Here is a 26359-nt window from a genome sequence, read left to right as displayed (position 1 = left end):
GCACATCCATTGAGCTCTCTGTTCTCTTGACCTAGGCTTTATTGCTATGACTGAGACTGGGTCTAAGAGATTTGGATTCTCTTGTGGGGACAGAGGTGCTCACCCAGGTGTGCTGTAGTCCATTTCCTCCTCCACATTCGAGGACTGGTTCTGCACATATAGTGTATGCTTGGCTGCAAATATAGTTTGTGGGACAGGCAGAGGACATTAGCCTCTTAGATTTAAAGGAAATTTAAATTCGTTTAAAATTTGTCTTTACGCCTAAAAATCCTTCACCTGTCATCAAGCAAGCTCTTTTTTCAGCTACATAGATTTACTGTTTTTAAAAAAAAATCATAATGGCATTCATGATTAATATTCTATATTAACATAACTTAGTTATGACTTGTAACTTTTTAAAAAGGTAGATGTCATACTTTTTTTTTACATAAAACCTTTAGAAAAAAATGTTTCTCTTGCTGCAATTTTTTCCTCCAATAATAGCATGCTAGTTTATGTTGAGATACCCACCTCTGGTGATACAGTAAATCATGCTTTCTGGAATATTCTGTGCTTACTCTTCGCTGTGCCTGCAGACACTAACGATACACAAGTCTGCTGATTCTCATGTGAGATCGTTTATTCTTTATCAAATAAATTATACTCACAAATTTTTATTAGGTAAAATACTTCATGTATAAATCTCAATGCATCCCAAATGAGGGAGGAGAGGTTTTGTTTAACCATACTGGTTTATGATTTCTGGAGATAACTTTTGCAATCTTGCTTCAGAGATCACAGTCCTACTCTTTAGGTTTAGAATAGGTTTTTTACCCGCAGGCTCATTTTGTTATAGTCTACATAATTGTCTGAAGGGAAAATTTTTAGAATCTGTGATGACATATTCATGGTATCTGTTTATCTTGAATTCATGGTACCTATTCATCTTGAAGAGGGAGTAGAGCCAAAAGTCAGAACTTTCTTTAACTTTCTGATGTACTTTAGGAGAGCACATTCATAGAAGTTAGATGTTCAGTAGTTAGAAGAAAAAGTTACAGAATTTTTAATCCTGTGCTCAAAACAGGAAGTGTGGTTGGATTACATGATCATTGATGTTACAGGAGTTAAGGCAAATCAGCTTTATTCAAAACAAACCTAGTAACTAAGAAAGAGGTTCCTTTTTTGTTTTGTTGTGGTTGGTGGCTAATATTGAATACACCTTGCCAGGTTTTTTTTTCTGGTTGTCTTATACTTTACATTTATTCTAAAGACATGTCTTTTATCTTTTGCTTTTGTGTATCCCAGCCAAGCCACCATTTAGCAATAAGCCTGTTGAGTGACTTTTTCTTATATTCCATTATGTTGCTAACTGCCAAGTTCTGTGACTGAAAGCTATATTTTCTAGCCTTGAAAAAAATATGAATTGAGCCGTACACAGCGGCTCACGCCTATAATCCCAGCAGTTTGGGAAGCTGAGGTAGACAGATAGCGCAGGAGCCCTAGATCAGCCTGGACAGCATAGTAAGACCTCATCTCTACAAAAACACAAAAATTAGCTGGGTGTGGTGGCATGCACCTGTAGTCCCAACTATTCAAGAGGCTGAGGCAGGCGGGTTGCTTGAGCCCAGGAGGTAGATGTTGCAGTGAGCCAAGAGGCTGCAGTGAGCCAAGATCACACCTGGGTAACAGAGTGAGATACCCTGTCTCAAAAAGAAATAAAAATACGAATTTAGCTTCTGTTAGATAAATATTGAGCAAGCTCTACATTTAAAAGTTGCTAACAGTTTTCATTTTATTTAGAAACTTATCCCAGTATGTTTTTAGTACATTTATGAAAGTTGTTTCTTGGCAGAATTACCACCTCATGTAGGCGGTCATTTACGAAAGAGCCAAGTTGTATTCATTTTCATTAGAAAATATAGTGGTTTTTACCAGGATTTCCAAAGTAACTGTGGCCCATTTTTCAGTGGTAGATCGTGGCTTTGCAGTAAAAATCGTTAGATTTTTGAATAGGTATTTTTGGAAATACTAAAGGATTTTAATCTCTAATAATTAGCTTTTTGGAGCATTGGTAACACTCCAGCAGATTATTTTTCTCTTTTCAGTTTTACTTATAACATTTGCTCAAATAGCCATGCTCATAAAATTTGGGGGAAAGGGGTGAGAAGAAGCAATTACTGAATCATTCCTGTGATATTTGGGTATATCCATGGAATAAGGTCAAACATGGGTGGGGGGGAGTTCTTAAAATTTGACAACACATGTATAGATTGGAAAATATTTGCTTTTTACTATTTAGGTTCACCATAAGCCAGAATGCCTACAGATAAGTTTGAGGAAATGAACTGATTTTTTTCCCCACTGAAACAATAGCAATAATGTTAAACATAATTTGTAGACAATCTCGTTTGTATTACCGTTCTTCTCATTGGTCAGTGTTTACATAGGCAAAAGAGAATAATTCATTACCTGTCAAAAGTAGAACTCACTATTAATAATGTCCTTTGGACAGAAACGTAAAGTAACTGCATTGTTGGGTGATGGTTGCCTTAATAGCATCAAGCGTCTACTGTGTGTTTAATTCTAATGTTGCACTTTTTATGAGCCTGGCACTGTTCTGAGTGCTTTACAAATATTCATCCAGCTTTAATTCATTTATTGGCTAATTATTCTAGTTCAGTTAGAGCTTATGGAAGAAAGTAATTGAGTGTATTATGTATCTCTCCCACCCACCCCCGCCATTTGTTCTGTTTTCGTGAACCCTGACCTCACTGATTGGGAGCTGGTGACTTTAGTCTCAGGGCTTGCAGTGAATCTTTGTCATGTGGTAGCTCTGCTTCAATGTTTGTAACATGTGAAAGAATCGGTTTGGAGATGGTAAGAGGTTTGCATTTGACTTGTTTCTGTGTTATAATTGTATAATTATGATTGTATGTTGTACATCGTAATCGTATAATTGTAAAATTTACATTTCTAGGAAAATACAGCATTTAATAAATAAAGAGAACTGACACATATCCTGTCTCTTTTTTGTTTAGTTAGGCATATTTTCTATTTATATGCTAGAAAAGTTGTTAGAAATCATTTCACATTCTTTCTTCTCTGTGTCCCTGCCCATTCCAGCATGCTCGAAGACGACCTTCAGCTCAGTGACAGTGAGGACAGTGACAGTGAACAAGTAAGTGCTGTGCACCCTGTAGTACCAGGAGTCCTTTAAAATCCATCTAACATATCTGAGCTGCTTGTTCTAACCTGTTTTTTGTTCTTTTCCTGGTCCTTCTTCCCCTTATTGTGAATGCCTAGACCCCAGAGAAGCCTCCCTCCTCATCTGCACCTCCAAGGTACCGTGTGGATTTCTCCCCATCTGTACAGAATGTTTGCAATTTTTTACCAAATGGGAAAAATAAAGCTTTATTTAGTACTTTCACAGTTTTTTCATGGGAAGGAGCCAAAGGATCACAGTAAAAGGAAAGTACCTGTTTAATATTTTGGAAGCTTAAATCAGCCATAGGGAGGTTGTTAACCCTATAAAAGCAAGATCGCGACACTCATCTACATTGTCAGCCTAGATGTGAAAGATTTTTAAGCGTTTACAGGCATGCTAGCTCATGCCTGTATTTCCAACACTTTGGGAAGCCCAGGTGGGTGGATCACTTAAGGACAGGAGTTCAAGACCAACCTGGTCAACATGGTGAAACCCTGTCTCTACTAAAAATACAAAAATGAGCTGGGTGTGGTAGTGCATGCCTGTAGTCCCAGCTACTTGGGAGGCTGAGGCAGGAGAATCGCTTGAAGCCGGGAGATGGAGGTTGCAAGTGAGCCGAGATCATGCCATTGCACTCCAGCCTAGGTGACAAAGTAACACTCCATCTCAAAAAAAAAAAAGGAGTTTACACACAAGCTTAAAATACAATTTATTATCAGTATTAGGTACTCAGTATTTGAAAAGTTAAACTGATGAGCCCAGTGTTTTAATGGAGGTAATAGATTTGCTGTTTTCAATAAAGCTCAGTTATTTCCAGAACTTCTTTTCCACTATGCCTATTTTCTTAGTTATATGAATTTTCATATTGTTTCAGCTGCTTTTCAAAATGATCAGCAGTGCATTTTAGTGTGATGGGAAATGGAACAAGCCAGCCATACTTTAGGAAATGTGATGATTTAATTTTTTGAAAATATGAACTATTTGAACTACTTTTATAATATTTTCCTCTGGTAATATGTCAGATACCTGCCTTTCATGGACAAAGTTACATTGTTTTACTCCCTTGAGCTGTGCTCATCCACTCAGAGACGAGCTCAGCAATAAAATCTTGTCCATTATGCAGGGGATGTTACTGTGAATGTGGAGGAAGCCCATGTAATTATGTGCACTCTTAGAGATTCATAAAGTTTGCTTGTTTAATTATATCTTATTTTGTTCAGTAATTTCTGGTGGGTTATGATGCCTCTTAAACATGACAAGGTAGCCTAACTTCTAAAAGTGAAGGGAAAGGAAACAGAAAAGACCAAGTGGCAGCACACATTCGAGGCAGGAGTAACATTGAGAGCGCGGCCCCTTTTGCTCATAACTGGCTTACGCTCTTTAGCTGCTGGTACAGACAGGGCTACAAACTGGGTATAGCATTTCTGCGAGCAAATTACATAGCAGTATCATGTGTGTTTTAAAATTACCTCAACTAGTGATTTTGTTATTGTTTAATAATTTTATTCTAATATGTGTTATTTACTAATTTATTTTGAAAATATTTTAGATAGATTTGGACTCTGTCCACATTATAGTTAATGACTTATTGCTTTAACTAGTATCATCTAGGGTGAGACTTTAAGATTATATATGCTTCGAAATTCTTTATGTGTCTAGCAGTGTGATCAATGTGTTTTCTCACTCACTTAGATTTATTGCCCCAATCTTAAAATTTGGAGTAGGTAATCTCTACTTTGGCTGATATTTGGGGATGACCTCTAAGCCACTTATAAAGAATGGTCCATTTTGTAGTTCCACTAGGAAGTGTGAAAGGGTTACTTGGTTACTTTTGAGTTCACCTTGCAAAGGAACACCATTTACATTTAATGGTCTCTGGCTGCCACCCAGTTCTTGTGTAGAAAATATAGGGAGATTTTAATCACTGGCTTTTCTTTTAGAAATTAATTTTATTTGGTTATGTGTAGCAGAGACCAGCAAAGTTAAAGGATCAGATCGTAAATTTTTAGGCTTTGTGGGCCATATATGTCTCTATTGCAACTGTTCAAATTTGCCATTGCAGCATAAACGCAGACACAGTACATTAAAAAAAAGGGCATGAGTGTGTTCTAATAAGAAATTATTTAGAAAAAAGCAGTCAGGCAGCCTAGGCTATGGTTTACCAAGCCTTCATATGAAGCACCCAGCATCTAACTTAAATTTTGGATCACTTGAAATACTCTTCAGTAGTAAAATTTCACAGGCTTCTCTTTCATTCATTTGTCTGGTAAACTGTTTTCAGAGGTTTTTGCTGTTCTATTAAACTACTTTGGGCCTCTCTCAACTGGATGATGTGATAGTTTAGCAGTAAAACTAATATAGAGGCCCTTCCTTTCAAGTAGCAGAAAAATGGGCAAGGGAGAAAGAGAGAAGTCCATCTTGCATGGTGCCTTCTAATTTTATCTTTTGGTTGCTTTGCAGTGTTCCACAGTCCCTTCCAGAACCAGTGGCATCAGCACATTCCAGCAGTGCAGAGTCAGAAAGCACCAGTGACTCAGACAGCTCCTCAGATTCGGAGAGCGAGAGCAGTTCAAGTGACAGCGAAGAAAATGAGCCCCTAGAAACCCCGGCTCCGGAGGTACCGTGTCCCCCTCGAGATGGCCGCCTCAGATGGCAGCATTCTGTCCTTTGAAGCTAGAGTCTGTGTTGTGAGTCAGGACTGACCATGAGACTGAGTCGTGCTGTCCCATGGGGCAATGCTTTCCTGCTCCTACGCTGTATAGAGCCATCTGTTTCTATTTGTTTGTTTCTTACCAAATATTTAATAAAGGAGAGTTAGGGAGAGAGGTCTTTTCTCCCCTGTTCAAAATGATAGGTCCTTCTCTGTCATTGCTAGTGTTGTTTTGAAGATCAACTCATTAAGAGTGTTTGCACACCATTTTCTTTTCCCTTCTTAAAAAGAAAACTTGGTTTCTGTAGGCTGCTGTTTTAATATTAATGAGAATTCTTTTTGAAATTTCAGAAATGCATGAATTAAGGAAAGCAAAAGGAGACCACCCGATTTAGCAAAGGGCAGGAATGTGAACTAGAAATAAGTCATCAGGAGTTCTATTTTCGAATCACCAAAAGCCATGCATTAAATTGATGGCAAAGTGATTTTGCCAGGGTTCTGTTTTTTGCTCCCTTCTGCCCCATGTAAAACAGAGATAGTGGTGTTTGCTTGTCACCACTGAAAATCTTAAACACTAAATATATCTAGAGGGTTTATGCTATTTACTGGCTTGTTGGGCACAAGAAATTGTTAGTAACATCTAACAGGGTTGCCAAATACCCTCAAAATTTAGGTAGCAGTGTAAAAATTATGCCCAGGAAAGAAATTAATGAAAAGGGAAGGCATTCTTTTCTTTTTGGTGAATGAGACCAGCCTATATCAAGAAAATTATTCCAGATATTTAATATGGGAATGCCAGGAAATGAAGCTTTCTAATTAGGAAAGCATTAAAAATCTTTCTGTATTTGTCTCTGTTTAGAAAGCAAAGCAGGTCCAATTGGGCATTAACTGAATACATCTGGAGCTGATGTAGGGAGACTTCAGGGTCTTGTCTGAGGGCGAGGGAGGCTGAGAAAATAACTGGCTGTCATTTTCTGTTAGCTGTGAATCTGTGTCTGGCACAGAAAATAAGAGCTTGATATGTTTTGGAGTGAACAGACATGCATCAGAATTAACTGCACTTGAAATGCCTTTCAGATTTTAGAAACTACATTGTGTTTCTGAGGCTCTTTGTTTCCTTATATGATACTAATGGCTATTGAAATAGTTTTTCTATGCCTCAGGGAAAAGGATACTGACTCTGCTGTGCAGATAAATTGTTCACTGTTAATGCTTATAAGATCTTTGCTTTATGTTTCACCTTATTCCATAAGAAAAATCTTCATGCTAGTTAGATTACTGATGTAGAAAAGATAATTAAGCAACATTTAATTCAAATAAAATGGAAATGGTACGGATTTGGCTGAATAATTGAAACCTGAAAGAAAATCTCATGTTTGTGGTGATGAGACATAGATATATTTTATTGCTCGAGAAGTTAACTAGAATAGAATGAAACCTCTTAGGTGTAAAATAAATGGTCCTATCCTGCCTTATCTTTTAAAAATACCTTACTAAAAAGGCTAGTGTATCCAGGCTTGGGAACAGTATGTGTTATATATACTGAGGCTCATCCTCCTGGGAATATTTTATCTTTGTTTAGATTTTAAATTTTTCCTGTTTAACTATATCTCTTTTCTTTTACAGTAAATACCTGCATTATTATAAATCTCTGGTGTTATTTTGGTGTAACACAAATTCCATAATCAGCTGTACATACAGATGTTAATGAGAATTCTTTTTCTTTAATATTCCATCATCAGCTGTAGATAATCTCATGCACCCACTGTAGATACAGCTGATTATGGAATTTTCACTCTTAACTTTCTCACTCTTTATGTCTTCTTTTAATTTTTGTGGGTACATAGTAGGTGTAGGTATAGATGTTTATGGGTACATGAGATATTTTGAAGCTCTACACTTAATTCAGAATCATAATTCATTCTGAAATACCCTAACTTTTGCCAGTTTATTAAAACATCTAATAAAAAATTATATGCCTTTTTAAAATTATTTCTAATTTGCAGTATTTGAGTTGCACCAGCACTGGGTGGACAGATTGGGGGTGGGGTGCAGAGAGGCAGAGGAAGGAATGAAAGTTCAAACTTTGATCCTCTAAACAAAGATAAAATATTCCCAGGATATTTGATAGTCTAAAACCTTGGGACTTTTATCCACTTAAACTTTATTTTAAAAAATGTTTTATTTTCATTTTTATTTATTTATTTTTATTGAGACACAGTCTCATTCTGTCACCCAGGCTGGAGTGCAGTGGTATGATGTCAGCTCAATGCAACCTCTGCCTCCTGGGTTCAAGCGATTCTCCTGCCTCAGCCTCCTGAGTAGCTGGGACTACAGGCACGTGCCACCATGCCCAGCTAATTTTTATATTTTTAGTAGAGACGGGGTTTCACCATGTTGGCCAGGCTGGTCTCGAGCTTCTGACCTCAAGTGATCCACCCACCTCGGCCTCCCGGACTCCCAAAGTGCTGGGATTACAGGCATGAGCCACCACGCCCAGCCTAAAAATATTTTTAATCAATTGCTTATGAAAACATTTTTCCCATCTCAGCACCTAATAATATCTCAAAGGAACTGTATTCGTTTCACGACTTAATATTGGACATATAGGATTGCCCCTACCTGTCCCCCTTGCCTGGCTCAACTACTCAATTTTACCCTCAAATTGGAACATGGGCATTCCTTCTGAACATTTTTAGGACTGTAGTAGAAGAAAATACTTTATTTCTGTAACCAGGACATTCCTTCAGGGACTATTAAATGTATCTCAGTACTGTCCTGTTTTCAGGGTTGGGGGAAAACTGGATGTTATTTATACCAGGAATGACTTCCCTTTTGGGTTTACACATAAATAGTCTTCTATTTATTAAGAAAGAGCATGTCAGGGATTGGAGTGCAGTTGTAAACATAGCCAATGGGTGAGCTGTGTCTATACCTTTCCTGAGGAAGGGTGTGAAGGCTTCTTCCCTGACGTGATTGACAAGTGATGTATCTCACTACCTTGTCCCATCAGTTAACTGCTTATGTAACCACACCCTGAAGTCTCTGCAGGAAATCATGTTTGACAAGTGGGTATTGTGTGCTAATCTTTTCTCTACCCTTAACAACCATTCTGCCTTCTTAGAATACCGAATACAGATTTAGATTACATGTGACAAAATGCCTGGCACATAATAGTAGTTTCCTCTTCCCTCCCTCTCTACCCTTACATTCAGATGACGGCATGGATATACAGTTGACACAGGGGAAGGAAGACAACGTTATCATAAGCAGCAGTATGGGGTAAACTGAAAAGAAAAGGAATTATGCAGTCATCTTTCTGTGCACAGAATGTTCCTGGTTTTTTAAGTTTCTTAGTTAAAGTCACACTAAACCCAAACTATCTACGTGATCGTTTTATTACCCAACCTTTTCCTGACCAAAAAACCTTTATGTCATAGCCACATATTTTACATCACTAGATTTTCATGTTTTTGTGGGGTTAAAGTATTTGGGATGTTCCAATGAGGAAAATTATCAGCAGTCTTTCTTCCCTTTAACACTTTTCCACCTACTGGAGTGGTCTCCTTATCTATAATCTAATCAAATAAATCTGAAGTGGGATGTCTTTCAATTAATTCTCTGATATATTATGTATATGACTTATTCTTACAAACCATCTCTCAGAGTGGATCTTTAGTGTTTTTCATAAGGACAGTGATGTACTGTCTTTAAAATAAATGTAATAGCTATCACTGTTAGACACTAATATTTTTCTGTATGATATGAAATTCATGGGTATAGTAATCTACCTAGAGGAATACTCAAATGTCTCATGCACCCACTATATGCAAGATACAGTAGTGGAACTTGGAGGCACAAGAGTCTCTGTCATTCTTTTTTTTTTTTTTCTCTCTCTTTTTTTAAGACGGGATTTCACCCTGTTGGTCAGGCTGGTCTTGAACTCCCGACCTCAGGTGATCCGCCCACCTTGGCCTCCAAAGTGCTTGGATTACAGGCATGAGCCACCACGCCCGGCCCTCTGTCATTCTTTTAATGAGGTCTAATAGCTGAGTTGGAGAGATGTGGTAGAATGCAGCAGCAGTTAATTTAGCAACAAAGGTTGAACTAACAGTTAAGATAACAAGCCAGGAACCTCTGGGTTTTTTGTTGTTGTTTGTTTGTTTGAGACAGAGTCTTGCTCTGTTGCCAGACGCCAGACTGGAGTGCAGTTGTGCGATACCGGCTCACTGCAACCTTCGCCTCCCAGGTTCAAGCAGTTCTCCTGCCTCAGCCTCCTGAATAGCTGGGACTACAGGCACATGCCACCATTCCCAGCTAATTTCTGTATTTTAGTAGAGACGGGGTTTCACTGTGTTGGCTGGGCTGGTCTCAATCTCTTGACCTCGTGATCCGCCTGCCTCAGCCTCTTAAAGTGGTGGGATTGCAGGCGTGAGCCACCGCGCCCAGCCCAATGTTTGACTTTTAAAGAGTTCACGTGGGACTAATGCTTGGTTAATGTGACCCAGTTGACTTTTTATCCAGGTGTAAAAATTGCAAATCAGTATTTACTGCATGTGATATGATAACTTGGTCAACGTATAGATGTTTACTGCATGATGCTTTTAAATAAGTGAGAGAAATGGGCCTGTTACTCTAGTGCTTTGGCAGACTGAGGCAGGAGAATCACTTGAGGCCAGGAGTTTGAGGCTGCTGCGAGCTGTGATCGTGCCACTGCACTCCAGCCTGGGCAACAGAGTAAGACCCTGTCACACGTAAAAAAGAGGGATGATCTCATCTTGAATAAAAGTCATCTTCATTTGAGAAGTATGTCTGAAAAAGGATAAAGTGTGACCCCACAAAACTTAGTTTATTCATTAACTGCCTTCTGCAAATATTTGATAAAATGATTTTTTACTCATTTCCTGTTATTCCTTAATAGAGTAGTTTACAAACCAAAATGTGCCAATTCTGTTTAAATTATACTATAATTACCAGAGAATATATTACAAAGATTTCTCAGCAGTTAGCAGTGGCCTGTTAGTTAATATTTGCTATTGCCAAATTTCTAAATCCCACAAAAAAGTGAAGGTTGCTTTAAGAGTTGTTACAGAGCTTGACTTCTAATCTGAGGAGGAGGATGGCATCTAAATTCTTAGGTTTGGAGTGACAGTCCTGTATAATTGGATGACAAGCCCAAAAGAATAATTTGTCATCATCGGTCAGTTAACACTTCCTTTTCTTTCCTGATTTTTAGCCTGAGCCTCCAGCAACAAACAAATGGCAGCTGGACAACTGGCTGACCAAAGTCAGCCAACCCGCCGCGCCACCAGAGGGCCCCGGGAGCACAGAGCCCCCTCAGCGGCACCCAGAGAGTAAGGGCAGCAGCGAGGGTGCCGCAAGTCAGGAGCGTTCTGAATCCAAAGATCCTCCCCCAAAAAGCTCCAGCAAAGCCCCCCGGGCCCCTTCCGAAGCCCTCCACCCTGGAAAGAGGAGCTGTCAGAAATCCCCGGCACAGCAGGAGCCCCCGCAGAGGCAAACCGTTGGAACCAAACAACCCAAAAAACCTGTCAAGGCCTCTGCCAGGGCGGATTCGCGGGCCAGCCTGCAGGTGGAAAGGGAGCCAGGACTTCTTCCCTATGGCTCCAGAGACCAGACTTCCAAAGACAAGCCCAAGGTGAAGACGAAAGGACGGCCCCGGGCCGCAGCAAGCAGAGAGCCCAAGCCAGCAGTGCCCCCGACCAGTGAGAAGAAGAAGCACAAGAGCTCCCTCCCTGCCCCCTCTAAGGCGCCCTCAGGCCCAGAACCCACGAAGGACAATGTGGAGGACAGGAGCCCTGAGCATTTTGCTCTTGTTCCCCTGACTCAGAGCCAGGGCCCGTCTCACAGTGGTGGAGGCAGCAGGACTAGTGGCTGCCGCCAAGCCGTGGTAGTCCAGGAGGACAGCCGCAAAGACAGACTCCCATTGCCTTTGAGAGACACCAAGCTGCTCTCACCGCTCAGGGACACTCCTCTCCCCCAAAGCTTGATGGTGAAGATCACCCTAGACCTGCTCTCTCGGATACCCCAACCTCCTGGGAAGGGGAGCCGCCAGAGGAAAGCGGAAGATAAACAGCCACCCACCGGGAAGAAGCATAGTTCTGAGAAGAGGAGCTCAGATAGCTCAAGCAAGTTGGCCAAAAAGAGAAAGGTGAGTATGGGGAGACGGCCCTGACCCAGTGTGCTATCCCTGCTGTTGGCTTGGTGGTTGATCGGCCCTTGATTTAAGCCCAGTTGAGTTGTCTCACAGGTCTTTGCTTTGATTCCTTGTAGCCTTTGCGCCTTCTACCAGTGTGACCTGTCTGGACTTTGCTTCTCATTCTGCAGATGGGCATTAGCATGTGTTGTGTCCCTTTATTGGTCTTTCTAATTTGAAAAAAGATGAGGCAGTCATTAAAAATGATAGGTGCTTTTAGGATAACATAGCATGTAGGGCCAGCCCTCCCCCCTTTTTTAAGACAGGGTCTTGCTCTGTCACTAGACTGGAGTGCAGTGGTGCGATCTTGACTCACTGCAGCCTCTACCTCTGGGGTGAAGCGAGTCTTCTACCTCAGCCTCCTGAGTAGCTGGGACCACAGGTGTGTGCCACCACACCTAATTAATTTTGGTATTTTTTTGTAGAGGTGGGGTTTTACCATGTTGGCCAGGCTGTTCTTGAACTCCTGAGCTCATGTGATCCACCTGCCTCTGCCTCCCAAAGTGATGGGATTATAGGCGTGAGATACCATGCCCAGCCTCATTTTTGTTTATTCTTAAAACTGGCATTTACCACCTGGCCCATTAGCTTTTGCTTTAGAAGTGAAGATCTTATATTAATTGGAATGTTAATTCATATTCTGAATTATTGAAAGAACTGCTCTGTACAAATTTTACTCTCACAGTAGGATCTTTTATGCTAATATCACTTCCATATTTTAACACATGACCATACAAGACCTCATTACGCTAATATATGGTTAGTATCTCATTGAGTAATAGAGGCTGATAATGGCACATTGCAAAGTGTTGACCATGTCATTTTTTATTACAAGTTTGTAAGATTCTTTTGGATACAGAATGAACATAGTAAAAGAAAGTTGCTACATTATTTAAGATTGTCTCAAAAAAAAAAAAAACAAAAAAAAGATTGTTACTTGAACATGCCGCTATTTTAGACAGTCTCTTTCCTTTTATTTTGAATCATTGAGCTCTTGTTCTATTTGTTGCTTTTTCAAGATGATGAAAGATTAGTATTTCCCTAGTAGCATTCCCAAGCCAACTTGCCCACGAATCGGAGACAAAGTCACAAGAAGGGCCAACTCTCTCCTGCTGAGAAGGAATAAAAATTTTAACACTCTTGTAAGTACATGAAAAACTTCTTACTCAGCTGTGGAAGTTGAGCTAAGAATAACAAAGGAAAAAAAGATCATGAAGCTTGCTGTCATGTCCGAGATTCGACTGATTAATCCACTAGGTTAAAAATATAACACAACTTTACCAAATAGTAAAGGGTGACTGCTTTCTTCAGAAGCTACTCACAGCAGCCAGCCTGGAGGGTGTGTTGCCACCACGGGTGTGCAACAGGCAAGTGGAGTGGGATGGAATCCAGTGCTGATGAGTGCTGCTGTCTCAGCTAGAAGAGGGCATATTTTCATGCCGGAAACTTCTTTAAACTTTTTGTATGGGATGGAGAGAGAGAGAGAGAGAGAGAGAGAGTGTGTGTGTGTGTGTGTGTGTGTGTGTGTGTGTGTGTGTGTGTGTGTAAAGGTACAAAACATTATGGAGAAAATTGTGATGGACCTGGTTAGGAAAAAGATACCCTCATATGCTGCACCTGAGAAAACTTCAGGAACACACTCATATACCTCCCTTTCCTGGGAAATCTCCCAGCTGCTGTAGTCTTATCCAGTACTGACCTTCTGCATTAGCTGGAGTGGGGACAGGTACTTGCTTCTGAAATACCCACCTGCTATGTGGAAATGTTAGAACCTGGAGGATCTCCCAGAGAGCTCAGCCCAGTTCATACCCCAGTGCAAATCTAGAAGTGTTGCTTGTGGCTCTAGAAAGGGAAACTTCCAGCCCTCCCTGTTGGCTGTAGAAACTGTGCCCTCTAAAAGCCATTCTCAGGTTTTGGCCGAGCACCTCTTGGGCAGCTCATTTATCTTTCTGTTTAGAGCATGAAGAAATAGTGATCCCTTTATCTTAATCGAGTGCATGATTTCTTTAAAGTGCTGATCTGGCCTGGGGAACAGTCTGCCTCCATGGTACTGTCAGGATTGATGTCTGACCTGCTGGTTCCAAACCCCAGCTACACATTACAGTCACCTGGTAGCCTTTAGTACTGATGACGGGAATCCCCAACCCCCACTGGTATTTTAAAAATTCCTCTGGTAATCCTAGTGCCTTTCATGGCTGGGAGCCACTGAAGCAGAGCTGTACTACAGGGCCTGAGACCATACAGAGCTAGTTATTTGGATCCAGAATTGCTCAAGTGTGCAGTGTTTAGACATCGTGATCTAGGCAAATAGAATTCTTGGCCTGAAGCATGTCACTAGTTAGAAACATTAGTTAGAAGCTTTCAGGTAAATAAATATTAAAAACCAGTCAACTGTATTCGTATTTCATAATTAGAGAATCATGTGTCGTTTGGTTTAACTTCCTGCTGGATTCCAGGTGGGAGATGTGGAACATATTAATCTCAAATTATTTTCTGTACAGGACAGATTGTCCCTGCTTCCTCATTAGCGCTCTTACTGCCTGTTCGGGGCTCTCTGCCCCTGGCCCTCTGACCAGCACGGTTGCTCCAGCGGCACCAGTGTGTGGGCCTACTCTCCATGGCAGAGGCGGGGCTGTCTACCTTCGAAGCTTGGGCACTGCTCACATTTGGATAATGAAGATTATTTTTCATTTTCTTCATTTTAAACGTGAACATTAGAAAAAGTTCTCAGAGCATATAGAGCAACAGAAGAACGTGCTTGATCCTTTACATTAGTGGAATTTAGTGTTTTTGTTTAAAGGCCTCTTAAAGTCTGTCCCTCTCAGCACAAAATTTAGCAAATGTTTTCTTTCAGAAAATTTATAGATCCTTGAATCCACTTCAGACTTAAACGTGTATGTATATGAATATGATCATAAAGAGTTAATAATGGCGAACAGCTGTGATGAGGCCGTTAGACTCAGCACCTATATAAATGCGCACATATTTTTTACTACTTTACACCAGTGGGTAAGGAACAATACATGAGGAAAAGTAGAGAAAACTGTGATGGTGAATATCCATGACATCATGTAGTATTCTTTACATAAAATACTGAATCTCATCAGTCTGATTATAGTTTAGATTTTAAAATACCAACTTAAGTTTTCTTCTAAAAATTTTTAATTTTTAGTTTAAAGACTGTTCTGTTAATCTACTTATTTTTTAGAGACAGGGTCTTGCTCCGTTGCCCAGGCTGGAGTGCAGTAGCATAACTCACCATCCTCAAACTCTGAGGCTCAAGTGACCCTCCTGCCTCAGCCTCTTTAGTAGCTAGGAATACAGGCACATGCCACTGTGCCCACCTAATTTATTTTTTGTAGAGACAGGGTTTCACTTTGTTGTGCAGGCTGGTCTCGAACTCTGGGCCTCTAGCAATCCTACCTCAGCCTCCCAAAGCAATGGTGTTACTGGGTGAGGGTAGTTGTCCAGGTTTTTGGTCTTTTGAAGAAAGAATTTGACAAAATGCACAAAAAACCAAGGCAGTAAGAGCAGAGATTCATTTTAAAAGAAAGTATACTCCACAGGGTGGGAGCTGGCTCAAGCAAGAGACTCAGAACACTGGTTACAGAATTTTCTGGGGTTTATATGCCCTCTAGAGGTTTTCCATTGGTTCATTCTAGTGGCCCATGACCAGTGTGATTGGTTGCAGGGGGGACCAATCAGAGGTACTTTGATTTTCTAGCTGCCACACAGAAAAAGGAGGGGTTGAAAAGGGAGTAGCCTCTGATACGCAGTTAGGGCGGGTGGGCCTTAGGTTCCCTGCCTCAAGACCCTGTTTTCCTGCCTCACTGGGATTACAGGCGTTAGCCACCATGCCTGTCCTGTGTTTTCTTCTTTAGAATTCTTAAACCAAGGTTATTTTTTCTAGATTTGGAAGAAAAGTTGAAGTCAAGAATCAGTGTATATATACAATAATACCCAACCAGGCCAGTGCAATTGGGAGCCTTCTAAAAATATACTTGGCTGGGCATAGTGGCTCACACTTGTAATCTCAGCCCTTTCAGAGGCCGAGGCAGGCGGATTGCTTGACCCCAGGAGTTCAAGACCAGCCTGGGCAACTCTGAGACCCTGTCTCTGCAAAACATTAGCCAGGCGCTGTGGTACATGCCTGAGGTCCTAGCTAAGGATCACTTGAGCCCAGGACTTAAAAGGTTGCAGCGAGCTGTGATTAGCCACTGCACTCCAGCGTGGAAAGCAGAGTGAGGCCCTGTCTCTAAAAAAAGAAAAAAGCACCTAACATGCGCTAGAGCTACATGTGTGAGCCTTGCATTGTTCTAGGAGCTCATAGAGATAATTCCCCACTTCATTCAGTCATCTTATAGATCGTCTTTCAAGTGAAGGATAGCCTGTCTTAATTGTCATTTAGATGAATAACTGAATAAGGAGGTACATGCGTTCACATCCTTCTTTTCCTTTTTCTAAATAATTGCTTTGCTGACCAAGAAACTTTAACTTTTTTGGGAAAAACATTCCAGTGCTATCATTTATGTGTTTTGAGGAGCGAGGAAGGGAAGCTATAATGTGTAGTAGGAAAATGCATTTTTATTGCAGGGAATAAATTGGCTTAGTCCTTCCCTCCTATCTGAGATCTGACTGTCTTTTCTTGGGTTATTGCTCCAGATCAGCACCCTCGGTTATCCTTCACAATGAAGGCTCATCCCTTCTGATTTACCAAGGCCACTTACATCTAAATTTCTTCTTGCCTGTTAGTCACCCTGAGGAGAGCATCACAACTGTATGCATATGTCATTGCTTAGGCTGTTCTGAGTCATTCTGATGCCCATATGCGTTCCCTCACCAAAGAGAAAAAAAGTGGATTCATTTCTCTCTTCTGTAGCACTCATCCCAGTGAACATAACCTGTCTGCACAGTAAGTCCCTTGGCCTGATCTTGGTGCAAACTTGAATTGCTGTCTCTTGTGTCTTTTTCATATTGAACGTTCTTCAGAGGCGAATCACAGGGAAGTCCCTGTATTTCCCCAAAGGTGCTTCTCCAGTTTTCTGTGTTCATGTCCTCCCAAGCTTATTTGCTTCCCTTTGGGAGAAGGTAATAGAATTTAGATGCTGAAAGAACCTCAGTGGTCCCTTGATCAACTGCCACCTTTTTATAGATGAGATCCAAAAAGGCATTAACATAGCTTGGCTGCTGAGTAAAAATAGGTCTGCAGCTCAGGGGTGCTCCCTCTTCCCAGTCCAGTGATCTTTCCTCTTTTCACACGTGTTTCTGCATACAAGTGTCTGTCGGGAGGATTCTCCAGAGGTGCACAAGGTCAGTGTATTGCCTCTGGCAGTGCCGGCTAATAAGGCAGTTATGTCATCATCCCTGCCTTGGTTCCTCCACGGCCCCCACCAGTGCCACTCAGTGCCCACACACAGTCCTCCCCCACTTTCTCTACTCCTGCAGATGCTCCCATCTTCCTCCACAGCCAAGCTGCCAGTTAACTACGTCTTTCCATCTGTTAGAATCTCTGTGGCCCCAAATAAATCAGTTCTGGAAAAAGCCACCTTCCCCCCACCCCTCTTCCTACAAGTGTCTGCTTGGTGAGCCAGCTGCAGGGCGGCACAGTCTGCCCAGAGGCTTTCTCTGATGGAAACGGACTCGGCCCCTTGCAAGCCCATGTCTTCCTTTTATGGCCTTCACTCTTGCCCTGTGCCCCACTGTGGGTGGAGCAGCATCTGGCAGACGATCAGGGCCGCCTGACCCAACAGGTTAAGAAAAGCAAACAAGTCTGTGAGGACCAGTTCGTCAGCCAGCAGTCTCCCTTTGTGGAAGGTGAGGCACCATTCTTGAGACACTCAACCTGGTAGAAAAAGAATTTCTGAAACCTAGACCGTAAGCTAGATTCCCTGAAGTGGGGGTGACCTGGGGCTAAACCACAGGGCAAAGGGACTTCTTTTTCCTCCTGAAGAGTGAGTATCACTCTCATCTGAATGGCTTCTTGACCCAGAAAACTCTTAAAGAACACCAGACCTCCTTTATTTCAGCAGGTCTTGTTCTTGGAATTTGGGTCTGCATTTCCGGTCACGCAGCACTGCATGCCTCCCATGTTAATGACCTTTCTGCATCCATCCATGTAAAGTTGTAGTGCAGTCCTGCATCCAGTAGCCTCAGCTGTGTCCCTGAGCTGTTAAGCTGAATTTCTGTGCCAGCTGACAAACACACACTGAGTGCCTACTCTGGGGAAGCCTCTGTGACTGTTCCAGACCGAAGATGACAAAGTTCCAAGTGCACAGTGCACAAAAAAATACTCACCTCATGCCCGCTGGCTTGATCTCAACAGTTAAGCAAAATCAACAGAAGGGGATTTTCGCTTTATTTAGTGTGAGGGCTTCATTTCTATCAGCTTATAGAATATTATCTGCTTCTAAGTTGCTATATATCAGTATAAAATAGTGTATTATTCCAGTAAGTGCTGATGCAGTTGTTAGATGTTACCACTGAAGTTAGTGCTCACTGATTTCTCTCTTGTTGGCTGTCTGCTTGAGTCACCGATGGGCAAAGCCAGAGCTATAACCAGTCTGTGAAGATTGATTTGCTGTGACTTGTATCTTCATGTGTGGTTTATAAGGTCTGCCAGATTGGTTAATAGTCACAACCAGCATGTCCTAAGTAAAATGAAACTATACGAACAAAAATCAGCTCTCATTCCACTGCTAGACTTTGGTGTTTTCTTTAAGAAGTAGCCTTGTTAATGCTTAGTTTTGCTTTGGGGGCCTTAATGTGTTATTAACTGCATGGAAATACCCTTCATTTAAGAAAACATATTTTACTACTTCATGTTTAAGTCAGTATCCATCTGGATATTTTTAGCAAAGTTTGACATTTCGAAGATAAATTTTCTGTCTTGTAATGTTTCTTGGGCTGGCTTTACTTCCTTTAATCTAAAACTCGGTGCAGAACTCAGCCTGATGTTTCACTGGGCTGTTTGGTAACAGGATAACCTGGGCATAATTAGGTGCTTGATTGACAGAGGGGTTATCAGTACCAGAAGTCAGGTTCAGTTTTAACCCAACTGTTTCCAATTGATTCTTTTTTTTCTCCACCATTCTTCACTCTCAAGTGTTAACCACCGTGAGCTATTGAACAGCAGTTTGTATGCTGTGCAGAGCCCTGTCGCAGTGCCCCAGCAAGCTTCTTGTGGTGTGTGGCAGCACCTTTAACCTCTAAATTGTGCTCCAGGATCTGCTATTGGTCCATGCTTACAGGAGGAACAGCTGCATAAATTTCCTATTGCATTTGATTTGTGGACTTAGAACTCAGTTGCTTATTTCATACATTATCTCCTTTTCAGTCCCTCAAGGTACATTTTTCCAACTTCTCTAAAGAATGATTACATTTCTGAGTGGCTGATCTGTTTTTATCTTATCTAAACAGTATATTTATAATTCCCTCTTTGCATTGACTAATCTGATTAGTAGTTCAGAACCCAATTTGCAGATTACCTGTAACAAAGTGTGAAGAACTGTGTTGTCAAGTAGAAATACTTGCCACATATGTAATTTAAACTTTTCTAATACCACATTAAAAACTATAAAAAGGGGAGGAAATGGAAAACTAGTAAAAAAGAATTTTTTTTTGAGACAGAGTCTCATTCTGATGCCAAGGCTGGAGTGCAATGGCATAGTCTCAGCTCATTGCAACCTCCACCTCCCGGGTTCTAGTGATTCTTGTTCCTCAGTCTCCTGAGTAGCTGGGACTACAGGCACACACCACCACACTGGCTAGTTTTTGTATTTTTAGTAGAGACATAGTTCACCATGTTGGCCAGACTGGTCTTGAACTCCCGACCTCAAGTGATCCATCCACCTCAGCCTCCCAAAGTGCTGGGATTACAATCATGAGCCACCACACCCAGCCTAACATTTTAATAATTATATTTAATGCAGTATACCTAAAATACTACTTTAGTCAACTCCCAAAATATGTCTGTCGGTTATATCAATAAAAAACCACTTAATATAAAAAATACTACATTCCCATTTTGTATTGTCTTCATTTCAGACTAACCCTGTTCAAATTGAGGTGCTCCCTCGATGTGGCAATGGCTGACAGTGAGAACTGATAGCCTCCCGAGGGTACGAGCCTTCACTTGGCCTTAATTTCTTTCTTCATCCCGTATTTCCCCTTCTTAACATTCTCACTTGCACACATACCGCAAGATCAAAAACATGTATCCGTGTAAGCCACTCTGAAGGAAACCGTTTTGAAACAAAATACTGCATAAATGAATAACAGTGTTTTTTCCAAAGGAATCTCTTGAAGGGCTGGATGTGTGTGCAAATGCAGGCACACTGGTTTGTAGGATGCCAGGAAAAGGGAGGGAATTTTTTTTTTCTATTTTCTGTTATTTTGTGCGGGGCCAGGCTGCTTATTGGTGTCTGGACAGCAGACCTTGAGCCTACACATCTTAAATTATTCATTTTTCTTGAAGAAATTCAGGAGGAAAGGAAGACACAGTGGTGAAAACTGGAGCCTCCCACAGTTAATTTGAAGTTTTTTTTTGTTTTTTTTTTTTTTTTTAAGAGAGGATTTCAGGTTTGTTAGGGATTGGCCTAAATTGACTGGTGTCCCAGATTTCTAACTTGGTTACCTGACACTTGGGGAGTTTCATTCTAAATGCACATGAGAATTAATTGAAGGGTCCCACCCATCATTTACCTGCCACCTGCTAGACAGTATGTGGGCTTCCTCCTGAACCCACAGCCACGGGAAGGAGGCCGCCAAGAAGTCTGCATGTCAGACTCCTTAGAAAGCTGGTATATGTGCTAACAAGTGAGGCACAAGAACACGAGAAAGACTTTCATCGTGATGATTTAATGTATTTACCACTTTAGTTAGTATAAATAGATGCTTTAGAGGAGCTTAAATTATTTTTTTCTTTTTTTTTTTTTAACTCTACTTTCAAACTAACAAGTTAGAGGTACTTAAATAGTGACAGATTCCCTTTTCCTTACTCCACTAAAATATGTACAGTCTTCCCACAGTTGTGTTTTAAAATAAAAATATGTTTCTGTATATGGAGAGATATAAAGACAATATGAAAAAGTAAGATAATTAAATCAATGGAGGGAAAGACATGTTAGCCAGAATCCCAAAGCAACTATTTCTGTTGTTGTTCTATATCTTTGTCGTCCTTTCTGTAAAATATACAGGGGATTTTGTAGACTGTTTCCTTTCACCGTTATTCTTATTTTTCAGTAGAAAATAAAGTAAGCTTCAAATAGTCCATTCTGAATTTTATGCAGACAATAAACTGGTGGGTATAAGTGGATGGTTCTTTTTTTTTTTTTTTTTTGAGATGGGGTCTCACTTTGTCACCCAGGCTGGAGTGCAATGGCGCGATCTCGGCTCACCGCAACCTCCGCCTCCTGGGTTCAAGCAATTCTCCTGCCTCAGCCTCCTGAGTAGCTGGGACTACAGGCACGTGCCACCATGCCCAGCTAATTTTTTGTAGTTTTAGTAGAGATGGGGCTTCACCATGTTGACCAGGATGGTCTCGATCTCTTGACCTCGTGATCCACCCGCCTCGGCCTCCCAAAGTGCTGGGATTACAAGCGTGAGCCACCGCGCCCGGCTGGATGGTTTTCTGTATTACTTGATGTAAATATGTATGTTTCATGGATCTTTTACATTTAGAAAAACATCAGTGGTGTATTGAAGCCTACTTACTTGGATTGTCTGTTACTTTAGACATCTTCCTTTTCCTGCATGGGAGGAATAGTTTTTCTTCATGCAAAAAAAAAATCTGTCTCAATAGAAATCACATCAAATCTACATTGTCCTCTGCCCACTCCCCATCTCTCTCTCTCTCTCTCTCTCTCTCTCACACACACACACACACACACACACAAATAGGTAAGTACTAATAAGGTTGCTGTGCATACAGAGATGTCTCCAAAGGTTGACTGCCCTCTTTCCTTTTTCTATATTTTCTTTTCTATTTTGTCTGTACAATTATGTTTGTAACAGTTTGCTTTGCTGATTATACTGTAATAACAGGGTGAAGCAGAAAGAGACTGTGCTAACAAGAAAATCAGACTGGAGAAGGAAATCAAACCACAGTCCTCTTCGTCTTCATCTTCATCCTCCCACAAAGAATCTTCTAAAACAAAGTGAGTATAGAGATGGGCAACCACCTGATCTCTACAGTGATCAAGTCTTCTTGGGTCTTGACACAGCAAAGAAATGTTTCTTCTGCAGTAGAATCAGTGGATTAATAAACTCAGACTCATTTGGATGAGTATTAAGTTTGTTTTTCTTTCTTTCATCCATGAGGACCTTACAGGAATTAACAGTTCATATGGCAGCAGATTTAGATTTATCAGAAACATTTTCACTATGGACAATTTCTTTAAACATCTGGATTTTTTTTTCCCCTAAGAGAAGATAAGAAAGGTACCATTATTTTTACTTTCCAGAATTAGAAACAAACACACACAAAGAGAAAATGACTTGTTCCAAGTCAAAGAATTCTTCCTGAGTGTTGGAGCTAGCATTTGGACTTCGGGAGCCTGGCTTCAGTGCGCTCCCTCTTTTAGAGATAACTGAGAATCTGTAGGGCCACTCAGTGTCTGTTGCTGGGAAGAGGGATGGCAAGTGAGACGTGGTAGTGCCAGGAAGACATAACTATAACAAGCAACTATTATTTACTCTAATTTACTCAAGAAATTACTTCAAAAAATGTGTTGGCAAAAACAAGTGCATAGTGTCACCATGTGGGAACCGACAGATGGAGAAGGCTCAGATGTGGAGGGTGCAGCTGGGCTCGCCTTCTTGTCAGAAAAAGACACGGGTTGGGAAGCAGCTGAAGCAAGCATTAGAAATGGTTGGGGAAAGTCAGGACCATTGGCAAACTCTACAAGCTTAGTGAAAAATTTTACAGCTTCATTTAGCACTAATGGATTGGGCAAGAATTTTGAAAGACTCAAGAAGTCCCTGAAATTTGGCCTTTTTACAACACAGTTTCATGCTTTGTGATACCCTAATCTTTTGTGCCAGCAGCCAGTTTGTCACTTAACAATGAAGCTGCGTGATGTGTGCTTTGCTTCCCCTTAGTTTTACATGATGTTTCACTCCAGGAGCTCCAGGCCCTCCTCAGAGTCCTCAAAGAAGGAAATGCTTCCCCCACCACCTGTGTCTTCGTCCTCCCAGAAGCCAGCTAAGCCTGCACATAAGAGGTCAAGGCGGGAGGCAGACACCTGTAGCCAGGACCCTCCCAAAAGTGCCAGCAGTACCAAGAGCAGCCACAAAGACTCTTCCATTCCCAAGCACAGAAGAGTGGAGGGGAAGGGCTCCAGAAGCTCCTTGGAGCACAAGGTGAGCAGGGGCAGCAGTCATTGTGTAAGTCGGGATGCATTGCTGTACCTTGACCTTCCCAAAGAAGACAAGGTCCTGATGATGGCACTTCAGAACTGTCCATTGCTTTTAATAAGGCAATTGTTTGTGTTTAAAATGCTACTTTTTGGAGGAAGGGAAAAAGGTAGTTAATAATATCCAGAGATTTAGGTGTCGAGTTACTCTTCTTACAGTGATTTCAGAGGTGAAAAATCAAAATAGATTTTTGTGCTAGTGTTTGATCGGGTGTTTTGCAGTAAGAAAAGTTACCCCGTGTGGTTCTGCTTTGAATGTTTGATCACAGATACTTTGATTCTTGGTTATAATGGGGAAAAAATGAGCCACTTTTTCAAGTAAAAGTTCCTCGCTTCCTGTTAATCTGGGTGGAGTGGGATGGTGTGTTTGGATTGACTAGGAGAAAATGTTATGTGTGGCTTTGTGAGTTCTCTGATCTCTTAGACATTCTTGTCTTGTCTTTTTGAGCCTCCAGTAAAATCAGAACCAACACTTCAGTTGAATCTGTAGCTGACAAAATGTTTAACCAGGCTAGATTGTGCAGTATTTGATTAACTCTTTTTTAAAACCAGTATTTTGGGCTGTGTAAAAGGGATGGTACTTTTAGGACAATGGTCTTAAATGTTAGAGTGTAATCTGTATATTGATTTTTTTTTTAAGGGTTCTTCCGGAGATACTGCAAATCCTTTTTCAGTGCCTTCTTTGCCAAATGGTAACTCTAAACCAGGGAAGCCTCAAGTGAAGTTTGACAAGTAAGACTTCAGATGCTTTCTTCTTGCTTTTTTTCTTTTTTTTTTTTTTGGGAAATAGAGTTTCACTCTGTCACCCCGGCTGGAGTGCAGTGGCACAATCTCTGCTCACTGCAACCTTCATCTCCCAGGTTCAAGTGATTCTCCAGCCTCAGCTTCCCAAGTAGCTGGGACTACAGGCATGAGCCACCATGCCCGGCTGTTTTTGTATTTTTAGTAGAGACAAGGTTTCACCATGTTGGTCAGGCTGGTCTTGAATTCCTGACCTCAAATGATCCGCCCTCCTCAGCCTCCCAAAGTGCTGGGATTACGGGCGTGAGCCACTGCACCCAGCCACTTCTTGCTCTTTCTTCTTCCATTTCCTCCTCCCCTCCTCTTGTCTTCCCATCCTTTTTCACTATTGGTCTTATCTTGCTCTCATCTAGTAATTTGCAGCTCATATGACCTGTCCCTGGTTTTTCCTCTTCTTTTTCAGACAACAAGCAGATCTTCACATGAGGGAGGCAAAAAAGTTGAAGCAGAAAGCAGAATTAATGGTTCGTATTGGCTCTTCATCCCTTTGGTAGACTGTTTGCTGATAGTGAAAAAATTTGGGGTAGTCTCCATTCCGCCATACTCCATGTCACTCAGTATATTTGCAGTGGAAGGTGGTAGGTGCAGCAGGCACCGGAGAAGGGAGTGTATGGGCCCTGCCGTTGATCACAACAGACACATGCAGCAAAATCAGGACCTTAATGATTAAGGGGTAGGTGGTTCTTGATGGTGTTATTTTCTTTGGCTCCATTGATTCAGTCTGATCATGGACAAATACACAAAGGACCCAGTCACAAGTTCTATATCTAAGTAAGTGAAAGTTAATCTACCTGCTGGTGGTTTAATGCATGGGTGCTTTTTTATTCCACTGGATCAATTCTTCCATGTGAAAAATGAGTCCTGCTACTGAAACTCTCTCAATGTGTGTTTGCTGTAAAGCATTTCTCAAGGCAAGGAAGCCTGTTTACATTCCAAAATTATCTTAAAGCCTTGAGAGGCTGACCTGAAGGAAGAGCTGAGCTAGGCTGTTAGATGGCATTTTAAGATCAAGGTAATGATTACACTGTTGGTAAACATGCTTTAAAGACGTGAATTCTCTTTACCTATTGGCTTTTGGACTTTCTGAGAGGTGGTGGTTTTGTGGTTGTGAACGTAATTATGCTTTTACATCTCTACTGCAATAAATATAAAGAGATAATGTTTGCCCTTTGTCATAAATATCCAAGACTCCAGCTTTTGCTTATGTAGTGAGTCCCCAAACCTAAATCCCCACAAGTGCGAAAATGCAAAAACCTTGCTGGAAAGCCATTTGTTGAACTTTGTTACACAGAGGAAGGGCATGAGTTGCCTTTTTTGGTCCACGTGCAAACCTAACCACACATTTCAGAGACCCACAGGGGTCTGAATTAGATTGATTCATGGTGCTTGCAAGATCCTGGCCTGGTCCTCTTCAACCCTAACCTGTGGACCTGTATCTCTTCTGAGACCCATTCACCATTTCATGCTGAATTCTGTAAGACAGTCAAAGACAAACCTCTCTAGCCCTGTCCCTAACCCTACCCTATACCTATACCCTATGTCCTATACACTTAGGTGACCTAGGTCAGATTAAGAATCTGAGATTGTGCCAAGCAGTGGTTTCAGCAGCTTCCAATTTTCCAAGATTGTTACTGGAACTGTATGAATCTTTGGAGTTTTGGAAAGAGTAAATATTTAGCACTGTCAGCCAGTTATCTGAAACTTATTTTGACATTGGATACTTTCAGTACTGGATTCATCATTATTCAAGGGAGTAATAGTCATACTCTGGGGAGCTTTGTTTTTAATCTATTCATATGCGTATCTTCTTTCTCGTTACCTAAGGTGACTGTACATCCCAGCATGCCAGGGTAGTCCTGGTTTATGCCTGTTTCATCCCAGTTTGATAAATAATTATATCCTGCTTCACTCTTAAAATATGCCAGTTTGGACAATAAGCCCCTATGGCTACCCACTCAATAATAGTCTCCCTTAATTACATAATGTCTGAAAGATGTGCATTCCAGATAGTTATGTACCCAGCTGAGTAGAAAGGGGTGTATTACTTCTCCACATTATCTTCAACTGAGTAGGGAAACTACTTTAACAATGTTTCAGGA

General features: G+C 41.2%; 1 protein-coding gene across 1 annotated transcript in view; it reads left to right on the top strand.

The window, feature by feature from the left end:
* The window catches only part of AFF1 (AF4/FMR2 family member 1), a 202108-nt gene that overhangs the window by 163437 nt on the left and 12312 nt on the right, over positions 1 to 26359 (top strand). The window contains exons 8-15 of the mRNA XM_037744515.1: positions 3103 to 3157; positions 3283 to 3320; positions 5645 to 5801; positions 11071 to 12003; positions 22090 to 22202; positions 23169 to 23406; positions 24100 to 24191; positions 24664 to 24724. Coding sequence (XP_037600443.1) covers positions 3103 to 3157; positions 3283 to 3320; positions 5645 to 5801; positions 11071 to 12003; positions 22090 to 22202; positions 23169 to 23406; positions 24100 to 24191; positions 24664 to 24724 — 1687 coding nt within the window. The remainder of the gene's footprint in view (positions 1 to 3102; positions 3158 to 3282; positions 3321 to 5644; positions 5802 to 11070; positions 12004 to 22089; positions 22203 to 23168; positions 23407 to 24099; positions 24192 to 24663; positions 24725 to 26359) is intronic.

This window comes from Cebus imitator, unplaced genomic scaffold (genome assembly GCF_001604975.1).
Source record: "Cebus imitator isolate Cc_AM_T3 unplaced genomic scaffold, Cebus_imitator-1.0 Scaffold177, whole genome shotgun sequence".
Classification (NCBI taxonomy): Eukaryota; Metazoa; Chordata; class Mammalia; order Primates; family Cebidae; genus Cebus; species Cebus imitator.
The sequence above is the reverse complement of the archived record's forward strand: the minus strand, read 5'-3'. Positions and strand labels throughout refer to the sequence as shown.